This window comes from Nuphar pumila, chromosome 14, assembly GCF_984573655.1.
Source record: "Nuphar pumila chromosome 14, dmNupPumi1.hap1.1, whole genome shotgun sequence".
NCBI lineage: Eukaryota > Viridiplantae > Streptophyta > Magnoliopsida > Nymphaeales > Nymphaeaceae > Nuphar > Nuphar pumila.
The window spans coordinates 72700530-72716090 of record NC_143262.1 but is presented as its reverse complement, the minus strand read 5'-3'; the positions used below and the strand labels follow the sequence as shown (position 1 = coordinate 72716090).

General features: G+C 37.4%; 1 protein-coding gene across 2 annotated transcripts; it reads left to right on the top strand.

Annotated features, from left to right (window-relative positions):
* The first annotated feature begins 11904 nt into the window (after window positions 1-11904).
* LOC149816960 (uncharacterized) lies at window positions 11905-15561 on the top strand. 2 transcript variants are annotated; one of them, XR_016427710.1, is made up of 5 exons: window positions 11905-12928; window positions 13013-13148; window positions 13446-13599; window positions 14859-14981; window positions 15256-15561. XR_016427710.1 is itself a non-coding variant. In XM_089987806.1 (4 exons), the coding sequence occupies exons 1-4, from the start codon at window positions 12907-12909 to the stop codon at window positions 14892-14894; spliced, it is 348 nt and encodes a 115-aa protein (XP_089843932.1). In that variant the 5' UTR covers window positions 11905-12906; the 3' UTR covers window positions 14895-15061. The 2 variants fall into 2 exon arrangements, 1 of the variants encoding a protein (XP_089843932.1); XM_089987806.1 differs by lacking the exon at window positions 15256-15561 and having other exon boundaries at window positions 14859-15061.

Below are 15561 nucleotides of genomic sequence, written 5' to 3'. Positions count from 1 at the left end.
TAGGTCAACAGTACTTCTTGCAAGTCTACCTCAATGGGTACATAATATACAACTCATATGTGTGGGTAGTCTACGCATACTCTTATACATAAACAATGAAGCATAGAGTTATACAATTGATTTTAAACAGACATGTATCATAATAATACTCAGTTCAACGTGCACTTATGCTCGTATGAAATTTAAGCACAATCATGTTCACATTAAATTAAATATACAATTATATTCACTTTGAATTCAACATACAATTATATATATAATGCATACAGAGCTACAATCCTTCTCACCTGACAACCCATGCATGTCATTATATGCATTTATTTTCATCTGGTTATCTGAGGTACCACTCTCGATCAATTTATGGGAACTCATGCCTCACAAGGGGGTATTCATTCAACATATGTGTATTTTCTATATTTTAACCCTAAAGAACACAAGAGAACTCGCATCAGAGTCTGGAATATGTTGTTACATCAACCATTGACTGAAAACATCATAATACTATCCAGGTATACAAATATAGTTTAATCTTTGACACAATTTCGGAGTACAAGTTCTCTTAGGCCATTAAGGTGGGAGAAATGTGCACATCTAACCTGTCAGGAATGACTTTTGTCTACATTCACTCTTATCCCTAGGGTTAATGCAACATAGGATTACAATTGACCCACTTGCTCAACCTCAATAGTACGAGTTCATATTATACCATCTTTTAGAGTGACATGTATATGTGCAACTTTCTTATCTTTTAAAAACTTTTTCTTAATGCATGTCATCACAAGGAATATACATACCCAAATGTTATCACATCAGTAGTTGCATGCAGTCAATACTCATACATCTCATGCTACTCAATCATGTATCTCATGAATATTTTATTTGCTATAATTGTAAATTAGAATATGAATAACATAAATTTTTACAGCAAACAAGCACTTGGGCCAATACCCATAACTTATATCATTTATCCATATATCATATCGCATATCATTCTCTGTCTAAGACTAATAGCAAAAACTTGCATTTGAATCCATCGTATGAGCCAATGCCCATCACTTTTACATCTAAAAGTATATGATGCACAAAATCATATGAATAGTGAAACATTCACATTTGAGAAATCATTAGGTCAATGCCCATCACTTTCACATTCAAAAGTACATAAAGATACGTGTATCCCCTTTATGATCCACCATTTGCTACATTCATAAATGTTAAGCACAAATGGTGAAATTTCTCCTTCGCAGGGATCATATGGGATCAATAGCCTTAATTTCATAGCATACAACTCACATGTATACATCTACTCATTTCTACACAACCTATCATAAATAAATATATTTTAATGCATGTAATGTATCTTATGCAATTAAATTATAATGCATGCATTCATTCATTTTACATCATGTAATACGTCATCTCACACACATTACATTCATACATACATATGTTAGTTATATACACAAGTATCATATCACAAAAATCAAATGTATGCATCTATTACATATACGCATAAACAAACAATTATTTGTGTGTTATTTCGATACATGCACACAAACAACATAATAACACAAGCATTCATATGTATGCCTCAATTGCATATGTGCACATAATATCACACAAATATTCATGTGTATGACACATTTGCATACGTATGTATTGTCTATCGATAACAGTTATACATTCAAACATATGACACAATTGCATACATATCGTTCACATTAACATATATTTATATGTAGACACAATTGCATAGTACCCATCTTAACATTCATTATGTATGACAAACTTGCATATGCATGCATTATCTTAACAATCGTATGTATGTCACATTAGCATATACATGAAAATATATCAAACATTTGTATGTATGCCATACTAATATATGCACGCATCTCATCAAACTTTTGTATGTAGGCTTCAATTGCATATGAATATACCACATATCGATACTTAATTATACGCAAACCACCACAATTCTATTTCATGTATGTATGCCATGATTGCATACATACATGTCTCATCATGTAAGTCTATGTAATGCCTTAATTACATACGCACACAATTATATGTATGTTGTCCCGACAGACACACATAAATAACAACATATTTTTTATACATGTCATAATGACATACATGCATGTCACGTCACTTGCGTTCATGTATATGCCTTTATTGCATACACACAAATATGCTTAATATCAATATTCACATGCATGCCTCAATTGCATATGCATGCATAACAACACACAAATAATTGTATGTATGGCAAAATGGCATACATACATGTTCAATATCGGCACAGAGTAATATACACCACCCTAAGCATATGTACCTCAAAACATCCAAACATATTTACTGTACGTATGTTGTAATTATATATGTACTCATTGCACCACATATTCTTATGTGTATGCCTTACTTGCATACATGCACAATCATCTACACGTATGTGTGTCATCCGACACATGCACTCACACACCAACAAAATACGCTTGCTTTTATGTGTCTAACCTGCAAAACATAATTTATATTATAATTTTATCTTTAATTTTTATGGTTCATCTGCAAAACAGAATACTTCTAACGTTTCAGATTACTTGGTTCTCCAATTATCATCCATCATCTGCCAAAACTCAACTCTGGTTACTACAATTAAATATTTACAAACCCTAAAAAGCCTTTTTGGGCTCTACATATCTCGTTGAAAGTCAAGGCAAAGCTTGTCCTATTTCTGTGCAAAATTATTCTAAAGATGCAGTAAGGAACCATACATCTCTAGTTGTATCCTTTATTTTGGAGATTTTCTTGAACTCGACATGAACTCTGGTAGTGTATCGACCATGCAAGCGATCAATGCGACTACAAGACGAGTATATGGCATGGGTTACGAGGCAACATGCACATAGGTTATAGTGACATGCTTCCCCAGACAACATGCACGAATCTCAAAGCGGCTATAACAGTGGCAGCGAGACGACAATGGTGGTGCACCCGAACAACCCCTTCCTCCTTATTTATCTTTCCTTTCTCTCTTACTTTTATTTCTTTTTTTTCAATCTTTCTTTTTTCCTTTCTTTTTCATTTCTTTTATTTTTCTTCTCCTCCACATACGAACCATAGGAAGAGAGAGACCAACCATAGTAGAGAGGAAGAGAAGGTGATGGTGGATGGAAGGAAACCCCCAATGAGAAGGGGGTTTTGGCAAGCAGTAGGTGATCTCAACTGGCAGTAGATGGTGACCATCAGTCAACTCGACAGTGTGATCTTGGTAGAGGGTGGCCCTAATGGACAAGGGTAGTGGCCGATGAAACTTGGCATTCAACGAGTGGTGGGGCATGGAGAACCGAGGGGGAGAGAGATGGCGATTCAATGGTGATGGTAGTGTTCAACGATGGTGGCAAGGGGGGGTGTCAGGCGAAGGCTGGCGGTGATGATCGGTCGACAACGATGGCCAATGGGGCTCGACAGTAGATAGCCTCAAACTCGTGAAAAAGTGAAAACCAGAGGAGAGAAAGAGAGGCAGTGGGAGATAAAAAAGAGAGAGAGAGAGGAAAGAAAAGGAGGGGAGAGAGAGAGAGAGAGTCACATGACGGCTCAGTAGCGAAGCGTCCAACATTAGCAGGGCCCACACGACCCGATGGTAATACAATAATGTTTGTGGCAGTGGGACTGTTCCCTAAAGACAAAATCTCGCTAAGACCCAAAAACCCAAAAATCCTTTGCAGTTTCCTCTTTGAGCTTCAGGTTTCTTGGGTCTTTATCCAACCCACTACGAACATGACCTGCTTCTAGAGTTTGGATCGGTCCAACTCTCGTTTGAACTGATTTTCTGAGATTTATATTGTTTCAACCTCCATTATACCCTTACTTCTATTCATTCTTTCATAAATTCTCCTCTAGGCTTGGGTTATCGGATTTCGTTCCAAATCCCACATATGTATTTGATTTGCTTCGATCAAACAAGTTTTTTGGATTTTTTTTTATCTGAATCCCGTATGGATTGATCCTATGGAGTCTGCATCGCTCCATATTTAGTTTAGACTGAATATCAGGTTTGGTTCATTCTAACCCACATCAAACTCGAACTCAACAGGTTTGGGTCGCTCTCAGATCCAAACTTACTTAATCTTACGTAAAAATTCTAAACATATATATTTAAAATTCTTGGGTATTACAACAACTGGAAGAAGTGTAAGCATGATCAAAACTTGAGGGCAAGTTTTCTTCAACCTGAGGAGAATGATGCAGGAGTGAAACGAGTCATATCCGAATTCATATAGTTTAATAGATCATTTGAGATCTATATTATTTAGTTTAAATATTTTCTTGGTTTGGGTTATTGTAATTGATATTGAATCTTAATAATTGATCTATATATCCTTCTAGTAGTTTAGTATAATTAAGAGTTGCTTTCTTAATTGGTGTTTATCAGATATAGTAGTTTAGGTTTACTAGGATTATGATTTTTTATATAAATATAGGGAAGGCCTAGGAGAGTGAAGAGTTCAGGTTAAGAGTCAGTCTCATAAATCAGTTGATTTCTTGTTTATTTGATTCATTTTTTGCTTTGCATTAATTTTTTGCATTTTTTAGGTATTTCCTATTATTTTCAGTTTTTTCTAGATAATCTTTTAGTTGGTTAGTTTTCTTGTAAATTGGGCCCTCTGGGTGGTTTACATTAGAATGTATCAATACGCAGTATATAAAAACTCACTTCCTCTCTCTCTCATGTGGAAGGTTGCTTAAATACACTTGGGGCACATTCTGAAGCAAGAAAATTTCTCACTGGAAAGAAAAATTTGCCTATGAGAAGTTTTGATATGATAATTTTGTTAAATAATTTTTTATTTATTTGTTTAGCATGAAAAAATAAAATAAAAATGTTTGAAAAATGAGAGAGAGGATAGGGGGGGGGGGTGTGGAGCACTATGGTTGTCAGGCGAAAAAAAGCCAAAAATACATTGATACAAAATCTAACTGCCTCTCAATACAGGTTTGGTCCCTTGCAATCTGATCACATTGGTCTAAAATCTTAGAACAATTACCAATGATAGGAGGTATCACAAATTCTATTTCCTCCATCCTCTCACCAAAATACCCACTACCCAATTCTTCATTTAGACCATTATTCTTGTTGTCACCATTTTCATGCCTACCACCTTCATCATTTTCAATCTTACCATTCTTCTCCTCATCTCCCTCCATTATGTAGAGGATTTTCTCCCTCGCGATGAGATTATAGAGGGCACCAATCCAAGAGATGGAGCTTATCCACAACCCAAACTTTCCATCTACCGACTAGATCATTGTGAATCGATTGTCAGAGAACTCCATCTGGCCATTAGAGTTCTCGAAAAGGGTGTTTTGGAACATAAAGATTTGGTTGTTGAAATCTATCATCATCATCAAAAGGAACACAACGATGAGCTGGTGAGGGACAATAATGTTTTCCCCAGTTCTGATGTGCTTCAACGTGATGCCCTTCATGGACAGGAGGGCTTACAACTTCCACCTCCACTTCAAAAAGTTGGTTATGGATTTAGACAACTTTCAAAAAGGCTTTACACTTAACAAGGGTAAGGGTGAGGGTGATGGTTGGGGTGAGGTCAATGATCTTCATTCGATCAGTAGCAGTAGCAGTGTGTTAAATAGAATATTTTATTTGGTAGAAAACATTCCTTCAGGCAGAAGAATGTTTCTAATAAAAAACTGTACTTAAAAAATCTCTCTCAAAGAAAATTCTTATCTTGTTTGAAATTGTTAAAAACAACCTATATTTTTTCTCTACCATCACTTTTCCTACATCTTTCTCACTTTCAAATGTGTTGAAAAAAAATATGCTTTTCTCTAAGTGTAAATCAAAAGAAGCAATATAAAAATATAACAACAGGAAATAAAGAGACATACAAGATTTACGTGATTCCCTCAAACTGAGGTACATCCACGGTGACCATAAGGTCAGTTCCTTCCACTATTATCAACCAAGAGATTACAAATACCAAAAGGCATAAGCCTTACAAACACACTAAGGTGTAGAGTAAAACAAACAAAAGGAAAGACCTCACCCGAATGTTCTGAAGAACTCACCAACCAAAGCAACCCAAAAGAAGTGAAGAAACACTCCTTGCTAGCAGAACCACATGTACTGCCCAACTGCAGAGATAATCACACACACACACACTCTGCTGCCTGCTAAAAAAAAAAATACTCTGTTGCTTCCGTGTTAAAAAGCACTATGTTGCTTTTGCACACAACTGTAGTTACCACACACAATAGCTGTTCACTCTGCTGAAAACGCACACAACAGACCACACTTTGTTGTTTATAAAGAGTAGTAATTAATGAGAAGGGCATTTAATGTAAAGGGGCGAATACGAACAGTCATAGAGACCTCCAAGGTCGTACTAGGGAAAAACCCACCAAAAAAAATTACTTGTTGTACCAATGTCACTGACATAAATTGTCAATCAACAAAAAACTACATTCAACATAAGAATGGGCCCCACAAAGGAGAGAAACCCAACAATTCTCCCCCTCTCGACTTATGTAGAGGCTTCGACCATTTCTGCCAAGAATCGACACTTCTCATGCTTGTCCTTAGGCAATGCCTTAGTCAACATATCTGAAGTATTATCATCAGTGTGAACTTTCTCAAGTTGCAACAATTTATCATTCAAGACATCACAAATCCAATAGTATCTAACATCAATATGTTTTGATCTTGAATGAAATAAGGAATTCTGGCTCAAGTGGATTGCACTCTGACTATTACAATGAAGAACATACTTTTTTTGTCTTAAGCCCAACTCTTGTAAGAATTTCTTCAACCATAGTAATTCCTAGTTTGCTTTTTGTAATGGCAATGAACTCAGCTTCTGTGGTAGAGAGAGCTATACATTTTTTGTAATCTTGATTGCCATTCAACTGCTCTCCCTGCAAAAGTAATCAAATAACCAGAAGTAAATTTCTTACTATCGACATCACTAGTCATATCAGAATCTGTGAACTCATCAAAAATAGGCTCACCTTTTCCAAAACACAAACTCATCTTTGAAATGCCCTCAAGATACCTTAAAATCTATTTCACTGCTGCCCAATGTTCTTTCCCTGGATTTGACAGAAATCGACTAACAACCCCAACTGCATGAGCAATATCCGATCGAGTACAAACCATGGCATGCATCAAAGAACCAATTGTTGAAGCATAGGGAATTTTCTGCATCTCATTTTTTTCTTCATCACTTGTAGGACATTGACTTGAGCTAAGTTTGAAATGACCTCAAAGCGAACAATTAACAAGTTTTTCTTTGTCCATATTGAACCTCTCAAGAACCTTTTTAATATAATTCTCTTGTGATAACCATATCAACCCATATGATCTGGCTCGAACGATTCTCATCCCAAGAATTTGTCTTGCTGGACCAAAGGACTTACTCAGATCTAACTTCAACTTGTTAATCTTGCTTGTGTCTTGACCTACAATTAACATATCATCAACGTAAAGCAAGAGAATAGTAAAATTACCATCTGAAAATTTCTTCACTAACACACAATGATCTGTGGTGGTTCTTGAATACCCATGCTCAGTCATGAAAGAATTAAATTTTTTATACCACTGTCTCGGTGCTTGCTTCAATCCATAGAAGCTTTTCTTCAGTTTGCAAACCAACTGATCCTTACCCTTGTTAATGAAACCCTCAGGTTCCTCCATATAAATTTCTTCTTCTAAATCACTATGCAAAAATGCAGTCTTCACATCAAGCTACTCAACTTTTAAATTCATACTTGCAGCTATACCAAGTATAGTTCGGATGGAAGACATTTTCACAACTGGTGAGAAGATCTCATCAAAATCAATTCTCTTCTTCTAACCAAAACCTTTCATAATAAGTCGTGCCTTGAATCTAGGTTGAGAATTGTTATCATCATTCTTTGCCTGAAAATCCATTTGTTTTTTAAAATCTTCTTCCCTTTAGGTGGCTTCACCAAATCATAGGTGTGATTCTCATGCAATGATTTCACTTCCTCTTTTATTGCTTTAAACCACTTAGTTTTGTTTTCATGCTCCAAAACTTCTTGATAAGTCTCTGGCTCTCCTAGATCTATTATCATCACATACTCATGTGAAGAGTATTTTCTAAACGATTGTTTCTCTCTGGTATATCGTTAATGGTGACTGTAGAGGTGACTCTTGGGGTAACTGCTCCCCCCCAATCTCTGGCTCAACATTTTCTTCTTCTACATTATCATGAGATGCTTGCATCTCCTCACTGATATCCTGAACAATAGGTGAATCAAGAGGATCTAAGTCAACAAGATCTCCAACGCTAGACTTAGTTGTCACAAGCTTGTCAATGTCTTCAATAGTCTGATCTTTCAAGAAAACAATATCTCGGCTTCTGACAACCTTTTTATTAATTGTATCATATAATTTATAGCCAAATTCTTCATGCCTATAGCCAAGAAATATGCACTGCTTTGCTTTAGGATCAAACTTGGACCTCTTATCCTTTAGAATATGAACAAAAGCTCTACAACCGAATACTCTCAAGTGATCATAAGAAACTTTCTTCTCTGTCCAAACTTTCTTTGAAACATCGTCATTCAATGGAATAGAAGAAGACAAATTGATAAGATTAACTGTTGTCCTCATTGCCTCACCCCAAAAAGATCTTGACAATTTGGAATGTGACAACAAACATCTTACTCTCTCAAGAATGGTGCGATTTATTCTCTCTGCAACCTCATTCTATTGAGGTGTCTTTTTTACTGTCTTTTTATGCATGATGTCATGATTAGTGCAATATTGATCAAATAGCCCAATGTATTCACCACCATTATCCGAGCGAACACATTTCAACTGTCTACCAGTTTCTCTTTCAATCATGGCTTGAAAATGCTTAAATATACCTAGAACTTGATCTTTAGTTTTTAGTGTATAAGCCCAAACTGTTCTTGAATGATCATTAATAAAAGTAACAAAATATAGTGCATCACTAAATGTTTTAACCTTTAAACGACCACATACATCAGAATGTATTAAATCTAGAATATGAGATTTTCTAGATGCAATGTTTCTACAGAATGATACTCTATTTTGTTTACCATGAAAGCAATGAACTCATGTTTTCAAAGACATACCTTTTATCCCCGCTAGAAGCTCTTTCTTGAACAAAACTTGCAATCCTTTCTCACACATATGCCCGAGCCTTCTATGTCATAGATCAGTGGATGAGTCATTTTTCACAACATTCACAACACCCTTGCAAATCTTTGCCTGCATAGTGTAAAGAGAGCAAATCTTCTTTCATTTTGCTAACACCAGAGAACCTTTGGATAACTTTCACCTTCCATCACTGAAATTATTGTTGTAGCCTTCATCATCCAACTTTCTAGTAAAGATTAAATTTAGTTAAATATCTGGTACATGCCTCACATCTTTAAGCAACAATTTACAGCCAATATTTGTTTCCAAGAAAATGTCACCTATACCGATAATTTTTTATACATCTTCATTTTCCATTCGAGCATTCCCGAAATCACCTTATGAGTAAGAAGTAAAGAAATTAGCCTACGAGGTAACATGAAATGAAGCTCCAGAATCAATTACCCAATCTGTCTCTTGTCCAATCAAATTAATGCTAGTACCATCATAGATATTCATGAGTTCACCATCTATGACTGCAGTTGTGTCATTTTGTTTTTCCTCTGATTTTTTTCTCTTTGTTTTGCTCTTTGAACTTTAGTTTTCTGCACTCCTGTTTCATGGGCCATTTCTTGTGACAATAATAGCACTCGACGTCTTTCTTTGAACTTGAGTTTGAACGACCTCTAGATTTGTCACGATTGTGCGAAGCCCTACTCTTACTTCTACCTCTCCCCTGATTTTCTATCACAAAAGCCTCGGATTGAGAATGACCTCATGATTTTCTTCTTATCTTTTCATTTAACAAACTGCTGGTAACTTGGTTCATAGTTTCCATTCCATCAGATGCAAAGTTACTAACAGTGACTACCAAGGTTTCTCAACTTTCAAGAAGTGAACTAAGAAGTAACAAAGCTTGCAACTCATCATCAAAAGTAATTTTCATAGTGGCCAACTGATTCACAATGCTCTTAATCTCATTCAAATGTTCTGCAATAGAAGTACCCTCTTTATATTTGAGATTCATAAGCTTTCGAAATAAGAAAGCTTTATTCACTGTCGTCTTCCTATCATAAAGTCTCTCTAGTTTGGTCCAAAGACCATGTGCTAAATTTTCAGTTGAGACATGATAAAAAACACTATCATCAATCTATTGCCAAATGAAACCGAAAACTTTTCGGTCTATCTTTTTTCACTCGTCATCTTTCATTTCTTCTGGTTTGCCACTATCACCCTCTATGGGTCTATCCAAATCTTTACAAACTAAAAGATCTTCCATCTTTGTTTTTCAAGTCATCCAATTTGTGCCATTCAAACTAATCATACACCTAACGATGCTTTCCATAACTTTACACATAAAATATAACGAATTAGAACTGGATTAATCTAGCTCTGATACCAGATGTTGAAAAAAAATACGCTTTTCTCCAAGTGTAAATCAAAGGAAGCAATATAAAAATATAACAACAGAAAATAAAGAGACACAAGATTTACGTGGTTCCCTCAAACTCGGGTACGCCCACAGTGACCATAAGGTCAGTTCCTTCCACTATTATCAACCAAGAGATTACAAATACCAAAAGGCATAAGCCTTACAAGCACACTAAGGTATAAAGTAAAACAAACAAGAGGAAAGACCTCACCCGAATGTTATGAAGAACTCACCAACTGAAGCAGTCCAAAAGAAGTGAAGAAACACTCTTTGCTAGTAGAACCACACGTACTGCACAACTGTATAGATAAACACACACACACACTCTCTCTCTCTGCTGCCTGCTAAAAAAAACACTTTGTTGCTCTTGTGCAAAAAAGCACTTTGTTGCTTTTGCACACAACTGCAATTACCGCACACAACAGATGTTCACTCTGCTGAAAACGCACACAGTAGACCACATTTTGTTGTTTATAAAGAGTAGCAATTAATGAGAAAGACATTTAATGTAAAGGGGGGAATACGAACAGTCATAAAGACCTCCAAGGTCGTACTAGAGAAAAACCCACCAAAAATAATGACTTGCTATACTAATGTCACTGACATAAATTGTCAGTCAACAAAAAACTATATTCAGCATAAGAATGGGCCCCACAAAGGAGGGAAACCCAACAAAATGTGCCCTTGGTATTAATGTTGCAGTTTCTCTGTATATTACAGATTCAGAGAGTTTAAGGGATAAAGAGTTTTAAAGCTAGGAGAGTATCATGTTATTGTAGTGTGTCAATGTTGCAAAATTTTGTGTCATTGGAGCCAGTTTTGTCACACAACCATCTACGAGCCTCATCTTGTTCTTTGCTCAAAAGGTGGCAGTAATAGCATGACTTAAAGACTGATAGTTGTCTCCGGTGAGCACACTCGACACCAAAACCTGCTTTTGGTTGTCTGAGTGGAGCAAATAGAAAAGATTATCAATGGATTTCAAAGAAATTCCAAACACTACAAGAAAAACGTTAATTAGTGACAAAAATTTGTGATGGATTATTTTCGTCACAATTTTGTAATGGATTAGCTAGAGAAAACTAGCCATCTCTAAAATTGGAATTTGCAACAAAATTAGGGGCAAAAAAATTCTGTCGCAAAATCCATCGCTAATTAGCGACGGAATTTTTTCGTCTCAAACTCCGTCATAAATTTGCGATAGAATTTTTTCGTCGCTAATTAGCAATGGATTTTGAGATAGAATTTTTCTATCACTCATTTTTTATTTAAATCGGCCCATCTAGGGCGCAAAATTCTCCCTCTCTCTCCCTCTCTCTCTCGAACGAACGAACGAACGAACGAACGAACGAAACCCTTGCCCCCATCGTCTGCCCTCTCTTTTTTCGGCCATCTCCATCGTCTACCTCTCCTCTCTCTCAGCTGAGCCCTTGCCTCTGCTCTCTCCCTTTCTCTCAGACAATCCCTTGCCCCCATCATCGGCCCTCTCTTCGGCCACCACCGTCGTCGATCCACTCTCTCCGACCACCACCGTCACTGGCCTCCTCTCTCTCAACGAAACCCTTGTCCCCCATCGTCTGCCCTCTCTTTCTCCGACCATCTTCATCGTTGATCTCTTCTCTCTCTCAGCCGAGCCCTTGCCTTTGCTCTTGACCACCCGGAGAGCCGTCATACCCTACCATCGTCTGCTGTCGTTGGACGCTACCACCGTCGGCGGAACCCTACCACCCCAGGAGCTAGACCTTATCATTGTCGTCATTCACTAAGCAACCCTCTCTCTTTGATTACCCCCAAATCAGCCCGACGGGGAAGAGGGCAGCCTCGGGAGGATGTTCATCACTCAAAGGAAGGGGTGGCCAGGATGGACACTCACCCCAGGAAAGATCGACGCCGACGCTGGCGGCAAGAGCTCTGTAGCCACCTCCTCCCCTGCGATGGGGAATGCCTTCCTGGAAGCCCATCCTCCATCGAGGGCTTCGCTCGAGGACAACGGCGGGGTTGTGATGCCCGCCACATTTTCTTCAGGGAGCCCGGCATGCTCGACCAGGCGTCGCTTGAGCGCAAGGAGAGACAGGCGCTCGTCGAGCGCCTGCCGAAGCATGCCTTGTGAGTTATGGAGTGGTGGTGATAGGCAACTTTTCGAGTCGATTTGTGGATGTTATCCTTGTATTCATGAACGTTGCAGGGGGTTGCTGTGAAGCAACTTGATAGAAATGGCCTGCAAGGTAACAAAGAATTTTTGGTGAAGGTTTTGATGCTTAGCCTGTTAAGATGAGTTCCCTTGAAGCAATAATTGTCTTTATCTGCCCCCCAAGCTTTGAAGAGCATGAGAAGCGTCTTCGTGAAAGGTAGTTTTGAATATTTAAACCTCTAAGCTTAGTCCAATTATTTATCTTCATCAAGCTGAATGCAATTGTGCTGATTATAAACAGGGGAACTGAAACAGAGGAACAAATCCAGAAGCGTCTTAGAAATGCAAAAGCAGAGCTTCAACAAGGTAGATCCTCCGGTGTCTTTGAACATGTATTGGTCAATGATGATCTTGAAACCTGCTATGAAAATCTCAAGGTACCCAACCCATCCATTCTGAGTTACACTTTCATTTGATTTACAGAGGTATCAAGATTTAGTACTAACCATGTAGACTTTGATGTGTAGAAAATCTTGGCCCTCAACCATGGATATGGTGAATTAAATCAACCAAGTAAATACATGAGATTAGTTAGCTAATGTGTCGCAATCATTTTAGAGTTAAGATAGATAAAAATCAAAGCCAGTTGTTTAACAATTAATGGAGTCTGGATGAAGGACTCAAACTGAATTATACTTAAATCTGCATTCATTGCTTCATGTACATTGGTTAAGCATCATGCCAACCTCAAACTCCACTGTAGTCAATGCACCGGTTACAGTTGGTAACGTTGACATTGAGCATCAACAATTACTCAGGCAGCAAATGATTCATCTTGGAGTTCCAGAGCTTCCTTCAACTTCTTTGCCTCTCCGCTCAAACTCACAGGTAAGTTTCTTTTTCATTTCTTTAGTACCAAAGTACTAAACAATTTTTTTTAAAATTTTGTGATGGATTAGCGATAGATAATATCTGTCGCTAATATTTGGTTTTGTGACGTAATGTAATCCATCGCTAAAATAGCGATGGATATGTATCCTCGTAAAACCAATTTCGTGCTTACTTAGCGACGGACTCGTGACAGATTATGTCCATCGCAAATTAGTGACGAAAGTAACGACATACCAGTTCTGACCAAGGATATGCGACAGACACTATTCGTTGCTAAACACATTTAGCGATGGATTAACGACGAATAACGTCCGTCGCTAATCTGCATTTTTCTTGTAGTGAAAGGAGATTGAACTTAGGTATTGCTTTTCACTGCTCATGGTGAAGAAGACCATGAATCAAACTTATTCAAATAATCAATACCATGTGAAAATCAGAGAATGTGAGGATGAAAAGCAAGGCGTTACGTGAAAAATGACTTCGTTAATTTACGTATATGAAGTTACATGAGATATTTATATCTCAATTAATAAGTTACAGAAAAATACAAAAGAGAGACCTACAACCCAGAGCTGATCCCTTGAAATGCATTGGCTGTTACGAACCACCATTTCAATCATCTGTTACAAGCCACCATTTGGATCATCTTATTGTCACTTACGAGCCATTAGGATCATATGGCTGTTTCAGATTTCTTGGGATTTACTTGGGATATATAGCTCACCGATTTTATCTTGTAAATCGGTTGAGCATTTGTTTTATCCACATTTACGTACCAAATTTTATCAAATCTATTCAAGGCTACTTTGTAGCTTGTTCATTTGTCTGCGCCTATACAATTTCTGTACTATACACGTAATACGGTGGGCCTCCTAAATATCATCATTCATTCATGCAATGCTTTCCACAGGTGACACATTCATGAGTGTTATGGCTAAAAAACCAAGAGTCAATAAAAGGGCTCCATATTTGCGTTATTAGTGATGGCAATTAGCAATCAAAACCATCCTTTTATAGAAAGGAATAGGTACTAGGCAAAATTGAGTTTGATCCAAGACATTCTATTTTCCACCCATCATCATTTATCATCATGTATACAAAGGTGGAACAAGTTACAAGCCCTCAAGGAACACATACGTAAACACCTGTACATTTAAAAGAGCCTAAAGTGATTGCATTACAACCCTATTTTGATTTTCGAAAGTGAAACTAATAGGGTTTCACTTTCACTTTTGTCCCCCCTTTTCTCTTTTTAGGTCTTCTCCTCCCCACCTGCAGCAGCTCCCGTCTGAGCACTCCCTCCGGCCTCTGTTCCTCCCATCCGGCAGCCATGCAAACATTGTCTCTGGCAGTGGCAGACACTACCTACAACGCAGACGGTTTGATTTCCTCCTTGTACACGTATATTGTTTTGTTCACTTCTTTTTGATGATTCTTTATCTTTATATATTACTTTTGATTGTTGTTCACTGATTTAAATATTAACTGCAAGGTAGTTTAATGAGGCCGTGGCTTTCTATCTTTTTTTTTTTTTTTTTCTCCATCCTCTTTCTATGTATGCTTAAGGTTTAGCGGCGAAAGGAGAGTTATAGTATGCAATGTTATATTATTGTCAATACTTATTGGTTACTCATTCATGTTAGTCGGGTGCAGGGACCGCATAGGCTTCAAAATACATTTGTTTGCTGTTGGTGTTGATTTGGTATTATTCATCATGTCCATCCGTACAACATCCTAGCCATTGACACCATGCTGTGTGAGTGCACCGACTGAGAGATGCACTTTTGGAGGAGGTGGGGAAAACTATTATTAGTCACTAATTGGTGGGGTCAGCTTTTGAACTGTTTTTTTTTTCCCACTTGAATGAACTTCATTTCACCATCATCTTCCACTTTGCCATATTAGAAATGATGGTATAGTTTGCATCTATAATGAAGAATGGATTAGTTTACATTGCAA

Coding starts and splice junctions, on each gene's coding strand:
- LOC149816960 (XM_089987806.1), top strand. CDS start 12,907: ATGAGAAGCGTCTTCGTGAAAG. Junction 13,149..13,445: donor CCTGCTATGAAAATCTCAAG/GTACCCAACCCA, acceptor ACATTGGTTAAG/CATCATGCCAACCTCAAACT. Junction 13,600..14,858: donor CTCTCCGCTCAAACTCACAG/GTAAGTTTCTTT, acceptor TTCTCTTTTTAG/GTCTTCTCCTCCCCACCTGC.